We start from the raw sequence: 16968 nt of genomic DNA on the forward strand, positions 1-16968 counted from the left end.
TAATGTAATGCTTACTTTGGAGATGGTGTGAATTTTTAATTAGAAGCAGTTTACAGTTAAGAGCAGATTATTCATATCTTCACTGTGCACATACACAAGTGAGCTACTGATAAAAGAAAACAATTAATTTCACTGATGATCAGCTGATTTCTCCTCAGAAGAAAGGACCAAAGCCTCTTTATATGCATCACCCCCTGACAATTACATGCATTTTTTGAATTCCAACCCAATACATTTTACCTGCTAGTGGTATGAACTGACAAGTTCAAGGCACTTGACAAACCTTATGTATGAATTAGTTAAAATTAGCAAGTAACTGATTTTCTAACCCATTATAAAGAAAGATAATGAAGAATCAGGTCTAGGCCCCTAAAATTAGATGAGTGATCCAGCTGCTTGTCCCTTCCAGTCATGCATAAGAACATAGCAAAGACTTTTTATGGAAAAAAATTTGCCTCGCTTGTAATAAATTCACATGTTTTTAAAAGTTTTTATGAAGACCTCATATTTCAAGCAAATTTACATGGTAGTATTCATTCAGAGTCTTATCTCTGTGATGCTGCAGGTTTTTCTTCATGGTAAATCACATGCAGTTTACATTCCACAAGGTTTCAGCTTTATTTCCCAGTTCCCTGCTGCACTTTTTCAGGGGGTTGCACTAATTTAAAACATAAGCTTGAATAGCAGAACAAGTTTGGCCAGAATATGATAAATAACGAGGGCTGTGTTTTTTTGGTTTGGACTTTGACAGGAAGAAGAAACACCACAGAATCTGTCCTGGTAATTAGTGACACTTGCTAAATGCAGCAAATTGTGACAGCACGATATTTCATCTTGGTCATTGCGAGGTGAATGGAAGTTTATTCTCCACATAAGGAAGGTTGTTTCCATAGAGAAACTCATATCTGAGTACCAGTGTTTGTAAATGTGTATTTATGCGACAATGCTCTGTAATTCCTGGTTCCCACTAACTCCCACAGCACAAGCTTGGCATGCCAGGGCCTCACACATGCTCAGATGCCCACCTGAAGTCGATAGTGTGATTCCCATTTACCTCAGGGGAGCTGGGTTGAGCTGTATAGAAAGTGAAAGAATGGGTCAAATCCATCTTTTCTTACCTGTAAAGAGGGACCAAACCCTTATCCTTGGTGACAGCTGCCTCAGCTGCTCTTTGCTGGTTCAGCTATTCCCACCAATGCCCAAGGTACCTTACAGATGTAACTGAAGTTAGAATTTGAGTCCTCTTTGTATTCACATGGCGGACACCTGCACGTGTCTCTTAAAGAATGTAGTTTGAAATGCACTGTAAATAGTTTTAACATACATTCTTATTATAGTTTAATAAAAACCTTAATCACAGTCACTAGTCACTGAGTTTGTCCATTTGTATTCTTCTATCTTTTAAAAATACCTGAACAAATATATCATTTCTGGGCACAGTATTTTTGTACTAGGTTAAGGGGTTTCTCTGTATATCATGTTTTGTCTTTAAGCAGTATTAAAGCAGTATTAAAGTCTTCTGAATGCCATGTGTTTTCTCTTGCTTCTGTCCTGTGACTTCTTAGAAGAAAGCTAGTTAGATTACTTAAGAGAATCATTAGCCCTACTTACCGTACAGCTGCTAGAGAACATAAGGGTCAGCTTATTTTCTGTGTTCAGACTGCTGCTTATTACTCAGTTCTTCATTCTTCTCTTTGTACTGTTTTCACGCTTTTTAAAATAAAAAGGATTATGTCAAATTTTACTCTTTGTTAAAATTAATATTATTGAGGTGTAACTTTTAATGCCTGATTCAAATCATTGCTTCTGTAAATTTGTATTTCACACTAACTTTTCCAGGTCCTAGAAATCCTGAAGAGAAAAATATCTGTTAATATCAAGATACTTGTGAGTACTACTGAGATCAGCCAGCAGTAAAGTAGTTCTTGTTTCAAAACCACAAAAAATAATTCAGTGCCACTGACCACTAGAGAGCACTGGAGCTGCACTTCCTGAGAGCTGTCAGAAACCAGTTCATTTCTGACAGAAAGCAGAACCAGCAAATACAAGAGTTACACAGAGGTATTCCTCATCCTCCGCCCCCATAGTTTCTGGGGGATATCAGTTGCAAGAGAGACAGAGAAATAGTCAGCCCAGTGACTTCAACCAAAACTGTGGAAATTTTTTTTTTCTACAACCAAAGCCTCATCTTGCACAGACTGCTGATCCTAGAAGTAATTCTGGGCCAGTGGGCTTCTTGGCAATTTCTCTTCTTTGCCTATTAGGTCCTTCTATTAGGTCCTGCCTATTAGGTCCTTCTAACACTTCTGGCTTGACTTTTTTTAGCTCTAGGCAAAACCAAGAAGTATGTACACCCCTGACAAACAGCAGGCTCATTCAAGAAGTTATGAAGGGCCGGATTTAGCTTGGCACAAAGCACAAGCACTGTTTGCTCGGACCATCTGCAATTTATGAGTGCAACTGCACAAGTGCCCCTGCATATCTGCAAACATCAGGTCACCATTTGCTGCTGGCACTACAACCTTTCCACCCCCTCACCAGCCCAGTCATGCTGCTGCTCAGCCTTTCTGGCCCCCTGAAGATTTGAATTCCCTCCTGAGAAGTGGCAACGTTTGCAGCAGGAGCGCTGGGATCCATTTCTTACCCAGCCCTGGAAAGAACACGACCTTGAGTGAGGGCATTTTTATTGAAGAGGTGAACAAAGATTACACTAAGTCTTTCTCTTCTTGTACAGGTCTGATGCCTCATTAACAAATGGAAAAGACAAAAGCTCTTTCCTCCAGCCACATTTTTAGCAGCAGTGGTGACAGCTTTTGCATTCCACATTCCCATGAAACCTCACCCTTTAAGATTTTTAGGAAAAATCTCACATGAGGAAGTTTGTTCCGATAGTAAGCTTTAGGGACAGATTTATGGAATCTGACAGTCACTGAGTTTTAGAACAGTAGCATTTCTTAGCACACACAGAACTTTAGAACCACTTCAGCTGAAAAATACCCCAGTTCATAATGGCAGTGAAATGTCTGAAAAATCGACAGTTTACACAGGTTTCTTTCGTTTAAAGCCATCAAATTCTAGGAGTAAATCCATGGTTCAATCATACCAAGAGTTTACACGTGATACATTTGCATACAAGGATGCTTTTATTGTAGCAGTTAATGAAGTCACTGGCAATTTATTTTACGATATATAGAGCTTCTTAATGAAAGGAAAGTTCATTTTACAGATAAGTAGAGGGGTTAATTTGATCAAGGTCACATGGAAAGTCCATTTCTGAGCTGGAAAGAGCACCAGAACCTGGGTGTCAGTTCTGCTTTTATATGAGACACATGATGCCCAAACTAAGAAAGGAATTTTAATCTGAAACCATCTTTTCCTTTCGCAAATACAAATATTTAAATATCTTAGCCATACAGGGTGCTCTCTTGCTATAATGCTGCACTTCAGAAGAACTCTGAAGCTCACCATTTTACAGATTAAATTACATTCAACCCACTAATCCAGATAATCACAAAAAACTTTTCTGGGGTTTGGAGCTATATTATAACCAAGAGAAAAAGTTCACAATAAGCAAAACAGTTGTGTTGAAATGAGCTAAAAGTGCAGTTCAGATTTTGGAGAAACTGAAATGACTGATGCAGACTTTCAACACTGTCCATGCTTAGCTAACAGGACTGTAACTTGACCCCACCCTATGATCGCATTTCATATTCTAAACAAAAAGAAATTGGGAAATACAGGAATATTCAGATAAAAATTTAAATACCCTTAGAAAAGCCTGACAAAAAGCCCCACAGGGCATCTGGCATATCAGTCTCTGTGTGACAAGTGTCAAATGGCACTAATACTCAGAGATTCACTTAACCTTTTCTGGAAAAGCACGCTTACTTTTATTGGCAGTTGTTCACTGTCACCCTTTTTTGATTGAAACAAGGCCAGATTCTATTATTCTATGTAATCCTAGGATTAATTTTAGCATGCAGAAATTGACAAAGTATATACCAGGGTTGTTACTGTTTTAATCCTAAGTTATGCTTCCAGGTTTTTTCAGCCCAGATCTTATTAACTCCTGCACTTCAGTTCTCTCCGATAAAAACCTCTCAAAAATGCAGCACTTCATGGATCAGAGCCATTACACAGGAATTAGAAAGCAGTGTATACAGACAGTTAAGAGCAAGCTTCAAAACCCACAGCCCACTACTAACTAATCACACAAATGGATCTATACTCACTGGAAATTTCTAGGCAATCCTCAAATGCTGAATTCTCTTGCTGAACAGATTTCACACTAGCAGCATCCAGGAGATTCTCCTCGAACCAAAATAAAAGCAGAAATTCAGCAAACAGGCAGCTGGAGCAGGACAACACTTAGCTCCATCAGGATCTAATCCTGCTGCGATGCAACACCCAACTGCAATATGTACTTAAAATTATTTATCCAAGGCATGGCATCAGTTAGGCTCCATCAAGCTCCTGGTTGCCAGGCCACCCACTGTTAGGCTTAAGTGGGCTTTACTGGCACAGAATTGTCTATTTACCCCATTGAATTGAGTATTGAACTGAGTATCGTGGTTCAAATGCTTAGTGAAACTTCCCAGTAAGGGATCCATCTTTGCAACCCATCCCAAGACATCATGAATGATCATTCAGTAGAAAACACTCATAAATACTGCACAATCTGCATGGTTTTATCAGGGATTAGTCTCTTATTATAGAAATCAATATTTTCATGAGTATATTATGTTTATGCTGGCACCAAGCCTTAACCAACCCAACAGTTCTACTGCTCTGGCTAATTTTGTCAGATGAACTTGAATATGAGCCACAGAACAATAAACAGAAAGATGAATACAACCCACTGCAAAAGTCTTTCTGTCACTCTGATCTTTGGAACTTCACTGTCAATTGCCATCACAATACACCTTGCTACAATGATCATAGATTGGCAGGATGAGGTTGGCATAACCATATAAGTTAATAATTTATTGCCATCAACCTCATCTAAAGATCAAACTTCAAAGTTAGTAAGTTTGTCCATCTTCAGTGTTCTGAAGCTGACACGCTGAAGAAAGCCACAAAGCCAAGAACACACCCTTAGCTTTCAAAACTGTCATGAAAACAGCAATACTAGAAAACAAGATTTCGATGCACCATCAAAGAAAAAGCTGTAGTTCTGAAAACCACAAAAGGAAGAGGGAGAGACAGAAAAAGGAATAACATTGTGGAATATTCCAACAAACAAATCTGTAAAACAGATTTTAATTGTGATTTTAGGAGGAGAACGAGCTACTATAGGAAGACAAAAGAACTCCAAATGATGTGCAGACTGTATGATTCCAGTACATGTGAAAAACCAAAGTCATATTTTGTCGTATTGAGCAACTCACATTATTTTAGACCTCGATTTTCTACTAAATACAGTAGAAGCTGCACTACAACCACTGACAAGAGGAACCTTTCTGCAAAGACTGTAAAGAGAGTTATCAGTTTTGTTATGTAACAGCCCTGGGTGTTTATGTATATATACTACACAGTTCACGTAAGACTGCCAGTGATAACTGCAAAGGTCAGATAGACATCAGTGCAATAAAAACAGATAATCTGACTCTCAGAAGAAAGTCTGCCCCTCTTCTGAGCTGGCAGATGGGCACGCATTATTGGCACAGCACAGGGCATGAGCTGAAACATTCTTTGAGTTATTCAGGTGAGCGAAACCTGCATAAAATTGTGGGAATAAACCTCAACGTGCAAACTACATACAAAGACCTAAATGTTGTTGTGAAATGCACATTGTGAGGTACTTCCCTCATCGCCCTTAGGAGTAAACAGCCTGAACACCTTCTATCTGGCTGGTTTCTTCACAGAATGTGTTATAATGAAGAAAATTTGCAGATGCTGCTAAGAATTTAAACTACATATATAAAAAAGGGATCACACAAATAGAGAATATCATCCCAATTTTCACAGCTCAGTGCTAGACAGGCAGCAAGAGGAGAGTTTTCTGAAACAACCTGCAGACATTCAGTAAATCCTCTGCCCCGTGCTTGTTGTGCTGAGCAAAACAGGCCCCACACAAATTATAATGGACAAAGTAGAGACTTGTGTTTGTTTTGTTGGGTAAATAACATCACCTCCAGTTGCCTAAAGACTCTCCCACAAGCTTGAGGATGCAACTGAGATAGAAAATGTCAAACAATGCAGTTAGTTTAATTATTGCTTTCACTAGGCACCTGATTTTTACCCCACATTGTGAACAGAATGAACGAATTAGCAATTTTTAATCAAGATGAGCAATAAAGATTCTGTCATGATCTGGGGGCAATAAGAGAGATTCAGCAAGCAGTGTGGTCAGGACTGGGAATTTGATTAAATAACAAACTTCTCCTTGGAGAGGTCAGCGTATCAGTTGAGCTTTACTCAGCCTCATCATCCAGTAAATTGCCCTCAAGATAAGGCAGTACATAAATTCTCCGTGCAAAGACTCGTCCCTGCAGAGCAGCCCTCCTGCAGGCACAGCCATGGCATTCGACGGCACTTGGAAAGTTGACAGAAATGAGAACTATGAGAAGTTCATGGAGGCAATGGGTAAGGCTCACCTTTCCAATCCCTTCTGCAGGAAAAACATCACTCCAGCTGAATACAAACTCAAACTCAAACTGTCTGACAACTACCTCCTGTCCTTTCACTCTTGGCTGCTCTGCCTCTGCATTTATTTTCAAAATATTCTGAGGTGGGGGGAAGATACTGAGAAATGTTCTGATTTTAATTACATTGTGTTAATCTTAAGCGTCTCAAGCAATTCCAAATTCATTTCAGCGGGAAAAAAAAAATCTCTAAGTCTAGATTTGAGGAAAAGGCTCAGACTTGAATAGATAAACTTTAAACCTAATTCTATGGCTGGACTATTACTTTGAAAACATCAAACCAGTTTAAAAATTCAACAGGGAGGAAATCATCATTCTTCAATTTCAGAGAAACACTTGATTCAAGTAATTCTAACATCCTGATATTTACTTGAAGTTTGTACAAAGTGTGCATCATATGGACATAAATCTAACTACTCCAGTTAAGGCAGTGATTTGTATTGTATGTGTGCTAGTGAACATGGCCTCGATGAAAACTGAAGGACAAATATTTGGGTCAGAATGCTGGAATAAACTCACTTGGCCACACAGAATTGAAATACGATGCTCCAGAGGTTTGGGGGTTTTTTTTCTGATTTATGTTAACTGATTTTTCTAGGTGTTGGCATGATGAAAAGAAAGCTGGGAGCCCATGATAACCTGAAGATCACCATCCAACAAAATGGGGACAAATTTAATGTCAAAGAAGCCAGCAACTTCCGAAACATAGAGATTGAATTTACTCTGGGAGTCAACTTTGAGTACAGCCTGGCTGATGGGACTGAACTTACTGTAAGAGTCTTCCTACATAGTTCAATATTTACTATATGATAATGACTTTATAACGTGCAGTTTCAAGATGAATAATTTGTCTTCCTAATTTTTAGTTTCAATTCTCCTTCTGAATTAAATTTTCCTGAACCTGACTGGTCAGGAATGCTTGCAGCTTATGCACCAAAGCATAAGGGAGACTTTACTGTTAAAGGTTCAGGAGTGTACCATGGATCTCAGGGTTCCAGAGAGCCCAAAAAGCAGAGCAAGTAGCAATTGCCACAAGATGAAATCCAGGTGATTTGCAATTTTACTTCTTCTAATACTCAAGTCCCCCACCTAGAGTGCAGAGTGGGTATTTGTAAGAAATTACAAATCTCTCTTGATACAATTATTTAAAATAAGGTGTGTTGACCAGTATAAAACACCTAGGTTGGCTATTATGCGCTTAAATAAGCCAATGGTTTTATTAAAATTTCATTTTTTACAGCCTTTCTGGAAAGCATTATTACACTGTTTTAATCTTTTTTTTACTTTTAAGCAGTCTACAGCATTTAAACCAAATCAGCGTCGTAACTGTTGCAAAACATTTGGGTTTTTTTCCCATCATAGGGTGCTTGGACCCTGGAAGGAAATAAACTTGTGGCCACATTTACCAGAAAAGACAATGGAAAAGTACTTAAGGCAACCAGAGAAATCGTGGGTGATGAACTCGTTCAGGTGAGCTAAGAAGTCATTTACACACAAGTTTGCAATAGAATCAACAGAAAAAGTTTTAAAAGCTTTTCTAAAAGTAGAAAATATTTTCTTCAAGCCAAATAACTTAATTTATCTATAGTTAAAATTCTCAGTTGCCTATAAAGAATTTAAAACTCTCTGAACCATATCTGGGAAATGAAACTTTGCAATTCCAGCCACTGATTTTTCCTTCCTAATTTTTTAACAGACCTACCTATACGAAGGAGTTGAGTCCAAGAGATTCTTCAAAAGGAGCTAAGCACTTCACACAGAACTGCACCACAATGAAGGAACAATAAAAGACCATTTTCTACACATCCTCTGTGTTGTTTCCTTTCCCTTTCCATCCCCTCACGCCACTTCCCCAGCAGCAGTAACCTAGCCCTGCTGAAAACATGGGCTAGTTCTTTATGTCACTGTTTTGCCTCGAATGAACAAACTCCCATTACCAAAGGCTAAAATGTCTTTTGTACCAAGTCCTACTGAAGTGTCACAAAGGCTGCAGAAACTCTTTTGCATAAGCTGAACTTCAATATTTTTTTGCACAAGCTCTCAAATGGAAACTTAGTTTCCTTACAAAGGTATTTATATGAGAAATAGTTTCTCTGTCTTCTTAATATTGTGCAAAATTATGGGAAAAACAAAAATAAATGAGATAGTACAGATGGGGACGAGGCTTAAAAGGGAAGTACTGTCATTGTTTTGCCCTAAATCTCTAATGTACTTCATCTACTACATCTACCATCTCTAATGTACTACATCTACTACATGCTTAACCAATACTTGCTATATAATGACAAATCCATCCTTATTTCTATTGATAGAACTTATAAAGGAAAACTGCTACCCTTAAGTTCTTATTTAGGAAAAGCAAGCTCTGTTCAGAAGCACCTGCTTGCAATCTGCCTTATCTCTTAAGATCTCTTAATACTGAGGCTACAAAGGGGTAATAGCTACCAAGAGAAAGGTTTTGTTTCACACACTCCTGGATTTCTGGTCATTCTTCTGGACACAAAAATGATAGCCCTGATTTCAATATGGAGTGAACTGGAAGGACTGAGGGTGGCACATCCCAGCTGTGAGCATGACATCAGGTTGTGCCACTTCATTTATTTTTATTTACTCCTGCAGCTGTGTGTTGTGCACATAAAGCACAACAGAATACACTATCTACATGAACTTTTCTACGTTTGTTCCATGTACAAGTTCCGACTAACCTTCAAGGAGAAGAGTGGATCTTAAAACAATTTTAATTGTGTGAACTTCTTCACAACAGGATTCCCAAAAGGTCTTCTAGTTTTTCTCAGAGCATCATCTGCTCTCCAAGAAACCGCATCGGGACCAGTTGGTCAGTGTTTATTTCCACACAAGCCCCGGCACAGGTGGCAGGACAAGACCAACGCGGCGTGACAGGTCTGACCGCCTGCTCTTCCCCAATGTCCGCATCTCACCTGGCAGGAAGCAGCAGCCAGCAGCGCCCAGGAGGGAATGTCAGCCACCAGCACTGGGGAATCCACAACAAACATCACCTACCCCCAAAACAGAGGGACAAGCAGAAATACTCTGTGTCCAGCGTCTTTACCTCAAGAGGCCACCTTACAAGACGGTGCCTGAGGCGGGAGGGGCGGGACTGTGCCTGAGGCGGGCATTGCCGGGCTTTCGCCGAGGCGGGGACGAGGAGGCGGTGCGTGAGGCGGGAATGGCGGGGCGGTGCCTGAGGCGGGAATGGTGGGGGCTTTGGCTGAGGCGGGAGGGCCCGGGCGGTGCGTGAAGCGGGAATGGCGTAGCTGTGTCCGAGGCGGGGATTGCGGGGTTCCCCTGAGGCGAGAATGGCAGGCGGTGCCTGAGGCGGGGTTTGCGGGGCTTTGGCTGAGGCGAGAGGAGCGGGGCGGTGCCTGAGGCGGGGATTGCTGGCTTTCCTGAAGTGGGAATGGCGTAGCTGTGCCTGAGGCGGGGATTGCGGGGCTTTCCTGAAGTGGGAATGATGTAGCGGTGCCTGAGGCGGGGGTTGCGGGGCTTTCCTGAGGTGGGAATGGTGGAGCCTTTCCTGAGGCGGGAGGGGCCGCCGCGCGTGCTCCCGGGGGCGTGGCCGTGGTACGTGCGCTCCGTTGTCATTGGCGCCGCACCCGGAAGAGCCGCTGGCGCCTGCGCGCTGGGGCCGCCGCCCTGCATCCCCGTTCCGCTGAGGAGATGGAGGCGGCGGCGCGGCGGCGGCCGCGGGAGCCGGAACCGCAGGAGCGGGAGCAGGACGATGGTGGGCAGGTGATGTCACGATCCCTATCGGGACAGTCCTACTGGCTGGACCTGTGGCTCTTCATCCTCTTCGACGTGGCGCTTTTCCTGCTTATCTACCTGCTGCCCTGAGGGCGCGGCCCAGGTGAGGAGCGACGTTCGGGGGCGGTCGGTCGGTCGGTCGGTCGGTCGGTCGGTAAGCCCCGACGGGCTGTGCCGCCTGGAGGAAAGGGTCCGCTTCAGCAGCGGGCCCCTGGAAGTAGCCTTGGCATTGCCACAGCCCCGCCTCAGAAGGCCTCGGGAGCACAAATGGCTCTCAGGACACTGGAAACTGATTCCACCCCCAGCTTTATTTATTTGTTTGCGAGATTTATTATCCGCTCTTTGTTGAGGAGGTGTGATTGATGCTCGTTACATGTCAGTATGTTCTGAAAGGCTGTGCAGCGCTACGAACATAACCAGACCTTTCCTGTTCCTCTAGGGCCATTGCCACCGAGGGAATTCTCACCTATTTCGCACCTTATGAACACAGGCCGTGGAAGAAGAGGAGCATTTATGCGGGATAAGCAACTGGGAACACGGCTCCACTTGAATGTGGATGGAGGAGGCACATTTTTGTACTGTAGTGTGGTAGAGCTCTGTGTGTCACAAGGGTTTCTGTTCGGGTTTTGCCCGTGTCCTGTTGGTGTGTCCTGAGCTGTGCCTTAGAGGTCCCGTACGACAGACTGACCGTGCTTTGTGATCAGTGCCTAAAGGTTTGTTGGTCGGACATGGAAGTATGCACTGTGCCAATAAAATCCACTGAAAGGACACTCTGCGGAGTGGCTGAGAATAAAACCAAGCTCTTCTGTACACCGAAGTTGTAACTCAGACCTGTTCCCTCAACAGATGAAGCTTGGCCAGCTGTTCTGCTTCCAAAAACTTAATCCTAATGGGTTGATGCTGGTTGGTTTTCTATGATACGTTTCTGTTTTTTCTTTCTTTACTTTCAGCAGTTACTGAACCCTCTCAGGCTCAGTATTTATAGATATAAATATATACATGTATAAACACGTCGGTGTTTAACCCAGCAGCAGGGTCCTGTCCTCACTTACTGATTAGGATAAATCAGGTTCTGCTTTCCTTGCTAGAAACTGTGAAGGAGGAGCTTACAAGAGCAGCCTTGAGTCACTGGCAGATGACACATGAAGCTCCCTCCTCCTCAACACCCATGGATGGTAGGAGTAGACAGTGACAGGTAATTAAAATGTTTCAACATCAATTTCCTCTGTCTCACCAGAGGGAGGCTTTAAAACTTGTGTTAAAGGGAGGAGTCTTTTGCAGACTTTGGAGAAAGAAGCAGAAGCTGGGCACATGGAATGAATTTTTTGCCAGGGCACGTTTGGGGGAAGACAGCTTTCAAGCAATGGATGAAGGAGATTGAGTTTTCTTTAGCATTTTTCCCTTGGGAATACTAATTTCTAATTCTGAGAAGTACAATCCAGACTTGGTGGATTTTTGCTTTGTTTTTATTTGGTTTGTTTTTTTTCCTTCCCAGGAGTTATATAATAGAATAACTGGATTGCAGAGACTTGGAAGTGCCGAGTGCAGACACTTGGTTCAGTGTCTTCCCACACAATAAATGAAAGTGGGCCAGGATGAGGTGAAATAGGATTGGGGATGCAAAAATAGACAGATGCTCTTTAATTTTTATTTTGAAGACAGGTTGTTTCATGTGTCAGCCCTGTGCTGTAAGAACAGAGATGCTGTGCCCTGCTGGCATTTATCATCGTGGCTGCTGGTACCTGTGACATCAGGGTGGTTTCAGAGGTCTTGACTCAAGGTGCACAGGAGCCCTGAACTGTGACTGCATTCTCACCAACACCAGAGTGGGGGTTCCAGTTTCTGAATGAGGCCATTAAAGAGACAAGTTCACTACATTCACTACCTGTTTTTACCCCCCTTCTGGCATGATATCACAAGTGAAATCTCCCAGGAACAACCTATCAGGAAAAGACTGTAATGTTATTCCATTTTATTTTTTTTGATAAGGAAGACAGGTGAGATTTAAAGGCTGTTAAAGCTTAGAAAGTTGAATTTCAAGCTATTTTCCACTAATTTAGTTTTTTCCTTTAGCCAGATCCTACATTAAAGGTTTTGCTTATCTCAGGAAACATAAGAGCTTACAAAGGCTTGTGCTGCACTGGGCTCCAGCTCTTCCATAGGCACAGGGAGCCCTTAAGAACAGAGATCCAGGTAAATTTTGCTTATCCCTAATAAAGATAGTGAAGTAGCTCATGTATCTGTCCATCACTTGTCACCAAGTCTGTGGGATTATGATATAAAAATGGCTTTGCATTTCATAGCTGTTTAAAAAGCATAATCTATTTAATAGCTTTATGAACAAATACTTCAGAAGATGACTTTTACTTTCAGAAAAGGCAACCATCTCCACAAAAACTTTAAGCCATTAGTTTGCAGCATTATCTGTCATGTTAAAAACGTTGTTCTGGAAAGCCAACTTTTTTTGGTTTTTTAAACAGGAAACACAAAAAGAACACACAACAAAGATTTTAAATTTTTATCTTGATATTTTGAACAAGTAGAACTTTACAAGTAAATAATTCTAAAGACTGAAAAATATATTAATTACAAGACTCATGAATATCTTTACTGTTACAAAAATTGTCTAGGCTCTTATACAAATCTATAGCTGGAGGGGGACATTTATAAAAAAATAAATAGGCACCCTAGGTAAGTTAAAACGAGTTATCACATATTAGCAAATATTACATACATACATACATGGAGTGCAGAGGCAAATATAAAAATGAAGGTGCCTTGATTAGCTGTCTGTTTAATCATGAAATACCTGGTAAACATGGGGCACAGAGGAAGCTGTCTGGTAAGATTGCTCCAAGCTAAGCAAGGAAACTGAAGTACACCTAAGTTACTGCAGCTACTTTAGAGAGGAGTTTACCAGTTGTGCTTACTGGGAGCAGGGTTCATTGGTATCAGTAAGAGGCATTCATATTGCTCATTGTACAGAAGTATCAACATTGCTATGCATGTTTAAAAATAAGTGTTCTAGCATCATTCACAGTTATTGCTGTGCTATCCATACATAAAAATACTGTCATTTCAAATACAAGTTTTTTTTTTTGCAAAACAGTTTACAAATTATACATTATTTACAAATTCCAATAATCTTGGTTTTTACACAGGTATTAGAGGACAGTTGTACTTAAGTGGCTATGTATATTATGTAACATGGCTAGATGAACTAGAAAAGTTTAATTTACAGGTTCTGAAATCTCTCAAAAAATATTACAATAGGAATCACCCAAGTTCTTACATTTTTAGTGTTCTTCTGTATTCAATTAATTTTCCTACAAAAGGATCATTGTTTAAGTTGCTGTTTACTAGCAGCCATACAGAAACATGCATAGTATTTTCACTATCAATTCTAGAATTCATTTTTTCCCCAAGTGCTACAACAAATTTTGATCAAGAAGGTAGAAAGGTTAATCTGAGACACCTGGTTTGTTGCATACATATAATGTTCCAGTTCTACTGAAAGGTACGTGTTATTTAAAAGAAAAAAAAAAAACCTGACCTTGCCACGGAATAACCAAAACTACTGCTTAAATGTTTCCTTGGATAATCATGCTAAACAATTGCCATCATTTGGTTGAAGCACTAAAACACATGTACATAAGGTTATGAACATGAAAAAAAGCTTTTCTGGTTTGTTCTTACTTTCATAATAAAAGGCATTGATGTTTAGGTGTAATCAGCAGCACCCCAAGTTAACACTCCAATGTGAATAATGGAAAAATTTTACCTTTTTAGGTTGTGCCAGGCTTGGCTATGCTGCCTCAGCACTCAGTAGATGGTTCTGTGCACTGATTTAACTAACCAGATAAAAGCTAAATACATCTTCCTCCTTGTTACTGAGATAAGTCAGGTTAACAAAATACAAGGTAAATTCCAGAGCTGCCTAAACTGGAGACAGAGTGACAGAACAGAGAAAGAGGAAACTCTTCTTTCCATGCCCCCTTAACCACCAGTCTGGCTGCACATTCAGCCTGACCTGCTAATGCAGACCATATCCATGTGTAGGACTGATCCAAATGGGAAAACATGTTAGTAAAAAAAAGGAAAAAAGTCAAATGTGTGATCCCCATGAACCTGGAAAAAAAGGGGGAGTTTATTAAATAGCAGCATTGACTTTGCATGCAATTGTAGAATAAGTCAGAACTGAACCTAAGTAGGAATTACTTCTAAAATGTTACAAAATTAATCTTTCATAGTTGCATAACTCTGTATTTAAAATTAGCATCCTATTCTGTTATACTGGTTTGTAACTTAGGAAGTTAAATTTAATAAGTTAAAGTATACAGCTTAAAGGATGAGCAAATCTGATAAATGTGTTTAAAAACATACACTAACAGAGCAGAGGTATTAATAGGAAAGCATTACTGCAGTTTACTTCAATTCCCTTTGAAAGTCTAATTTAACACTTGCAAACCAAAATGGTTTTTAAAGAAGTATTATTATTAAGGCTTTCCAAATAAAAAATAAATCCTCTAGGTAAACTTGCATTAAAGACACTTGAAGGTTTGTGAAAGCACAGACTCTGAGAGACATCGCTTGAAAAAACCATGTCACCTCCTGCTACCTCTGAGGATAAATACTGCTCTGTTATGACTTCGTGCACTGCATTAGTTGTGGTAGCACGCTTATCCCTTTTGTTAGTCTAAGAACAGTGACCACAGTGTGAAGGAACACTTCTTGCACTGCAGCTAACCACATCTTCTTACAGAATGAGTAACATCCAGCCGATCCCTCTGCTGCAAGGTGTGCATGCCCAAGGGACCGCATGGAATACAAACTGCAGAAGACAAGCTGAGTAACAGAGGTAAGCATTAAGGCAACTAGAGTAACAAATCCAAGAACCACAAGTTTAGCACCTCTTCACCTCTATTTGCATATTTGTTTGAACAGTCACAACTCCTAAGCAAGTTACAGTCAGCTGGGTACCTGGTTATCACACACACACAGATTTGAGCTTGTGCCCCTTTACAGACATCATGAAATGCTGAACTCAGATCCAGGTGTGGGCTTCTTGAAGAACCTATCGACTGCAGTGTATTCCTTCTGCATTTGCCTTGTACCTCTGTTCAGGGGTGGGATGCCTGGGCTCCAGAGTGGCGGGGTATGTGGCATTCAGATCTACTGCAGCTGCTGGAGAATGCTTCTCCTTGTGGAAGCTTCCACTCTCTGTGAAATACATCTTGGGCCTCTGGTGGTACTTCAGCCTGTAGGTGTCAGTCATGCAGCTGTCTACTGAGAAGTAAGTGGTTAGGGACACACTGTCATTCCCATCTGCATAGGCAGGGCTGGGTCCCGTGTGACGAGATCCTTTCTTCAGCATGTTCTCAGACACGGTCCAGAACTCATTAACTGATAAGCGAGGTGGAGAATCCGGTTTATGAACAAACACTTCGTTCCCTGGAAAGGGCTCCTTAAGCCTTTGTTCAGCTGGGACTGCACTTGCTTCTGATGCAGATTTTGAAGGTGCACCCATTTGCCTTAATGGACTATTTCGCAACGCTTCCGTTGATTTTACATCTGCTACCGAGTTATTCTCTGATCCTGCCAAAGTGCTCAGAACATATTTCTTTGGAGGTAAGGGGGGAGGAGTGTTCTGGTACACGGCTTCAGGCAGCCAGAGGGGATCCGCCCTCCGGAGCGGGTGCCCCGTGTGCTCGCCGGGAGGGGCGGGCAGCACCGCCAGCCTTTCTGGCAGGCTCTGAGGCGCACAGGGCACCAGCCCCACCTTGGGACCCAGAGTGTGATGGGACAGACTTCTTGTGTGATGGGACTGCGGCTGGGCAGAAGGGGGAAAGTCGCTGTGGATGGGCTTCCTGCCACAGGCGTTGTCTGGCAAGGGGTGGGACACGCTGTCCACGCAGTACACCGGCACGTTCAGCTTCTCAAACCTCTCTGTGTGAAGCCACTCGCAAGAGCTCGGCTCGTTTGCCTTGTTCCTGCTGTCTGACTTCACAATCTCTTTGACAGCTGGCTGGAGAGCTGATGATGGGACAAATTTCCTGTTGGTCTCAGGCATTTCAGCTCTAAAATACAAAACCAAGCAGGATGTGAGTATCTGTAAAAACATATGACAAGACTCAGATAACAGGGATTTTTTCAAATACAGCTTTGGTAAAACTGCTGAAATATTCAAACTGACAAGAGAATTGGGATCTGTTCAATAGGATGCAGCCCTTGGAGTTGGAGTTGTATTAAATTACTCCAGAGCTTCTTTCATTTGAAATGTAAATGTGCCCCAAGAAGGTAAGATAAATTCTTTCAACATTCAGGACTAAATCAAATATGACCTCTGCTCTCTTCTAAACATCCCTGTGACTCTGATACATCCATTTTTCAAATACTGGATGCTACTTGAAGTTGATACATTTGTATTTACATTCTTCATTTTTAGGAGATACTGAGCACTTAAGAGTTCTTATTAGAAACAACAAGATACAGCAGTAGCTTCTAAACACAAATTAACTCTTCCCCACCTTCCAGACAAACCTTTCAAAGCTTTATGGGGTGA

The 16968-nt window shown here is 41.5% G+C and overlaps 3 protein-coding genes and 1 long non-coding RNA gene across 6 annotated transcripts in view; 2 read left to right on the forward strand and 2 right to left on the reverse strand.

The window, feature by feature from the left end:
- Positions 1 to 10339, reverse strand: LOC119700963 (nascent polypeptide-associated complex subunit alpha, muscle-specific form-like). Its single transcript, XM_038136769.1, has 3 exons — positions 9584 to 10339; positions 4233 to 4311; positions 1 to 1710 (listed from the first exon to the last, which is right to left on the reverse strand). Exon 1 carries the CDS (start codon positions 10302 to 10304, stop codon positions 9729 to 9731), a length of 576 nt encoding a protein of 191 aa, XP_037992697.1. The 5' UTR covers positions 10305 to 10339; the 3' UTR covers positions 1 to 1710; positions 4233 to 4311; positions 9584 to 9728.
- Positions 6519 to 9374, forward strand: FABP2 (fatty acid binding protein 2). Its single transcript, XM_038136635.1, has 4 exons — positions 6519 to 6585; positions 7243 to 7415; positions 8007 to 8114; positions 9264 to 9374. Exons 1-4 carry the CDS (start codon positions 6519 to 6521, stop codon positions 9372 to 9374), a joined length of 459 nt encoding a protein of 152 aa, XP_037992563.1.
- The window catches only part of LOC119700964, a 14009-nt gene continuing 7155 nt past the window's right edge, over positions 10115 to 16968 (forward strand). The window contains exons 1-2 of one of the 2 annotated variants that reach the window (XR_005256947.1): positions 10115 to 10509; positions 10846 to 15264. This is a non-coding gene — a long non-coding RNA (uncharacterized LOC119700964). The remainder of the gene's footprint in view (positions 10510 to 10845; positions 15265 to 16968) is intronic. The other variant, XR_005256946.1, reaches the window with a different exon arrangement.
- Positions 13942 to 16968, reverse strand: part of USP53 (ubiquitin specific peptidase 53) — a 27706-nt gene continuing 24679 nt past the window's right edge. For both annotated transcript variants that reach the window (XM_038136753.1, XM_038136756.1), the window contains exon 16: positions 13942 to 16483. In XM_038136753.1, the coding sequence (XP_037992681.1) occupies positions 15481 to 16483 (1003 nt within the window). In that variant the 3' untranslated portion in view covers positions 13942 to 15480. The remainder of the gene's footprint in view (positions 16484 to 16968) is intronic.

Source organism: Motacilla alba, chromosome 4, assembly GCF_015832195.1.
Source record: "Motacilla alba alba isolate MOTALB_02 chromosome 4, Motacilla_alba_V1.0_pri, whole genome shotgun sequence".
Taxonomy (NCBI): domain Eukaryota; kingdom Metazoa; phylum Chordata; class Aves; order Passeriformes; family Motacillidae; genus Motacilla; species Motacilla alba.

Bases quoted from the DNA above. Each gene is read 5' to 3' on its own strand.
- LOC119700963 (XM_038136769.1), bottom strand. From the start codon at position 10,304: ATGCAGGGCGGCGGCCCCAGCGCGCAGGCGCCAGCGGCTCTTCCGGGT.
- FABP2 (XM_038136635.1), top strand. From the start codon at position 6,519: ATGGCATTCGACGGCACTTGGAAAGTTGACAGAAATGAGAACTATGAG. The intron at 7,416-8,006 runs GTAAGAGTCTTC...TTCCCATCATAG, and splicing joins CTGATGGGACTGAACTTACT to GGTGCTTGGACCCTGGAAGG. The intron at 8,115-9,263 runs GTGAGCTAAGAA...TTACTCCTGCAG, and splicing joins TGGGTGATGAACTCGTTCAG to CTGTGTGTTGTGCACATAAA.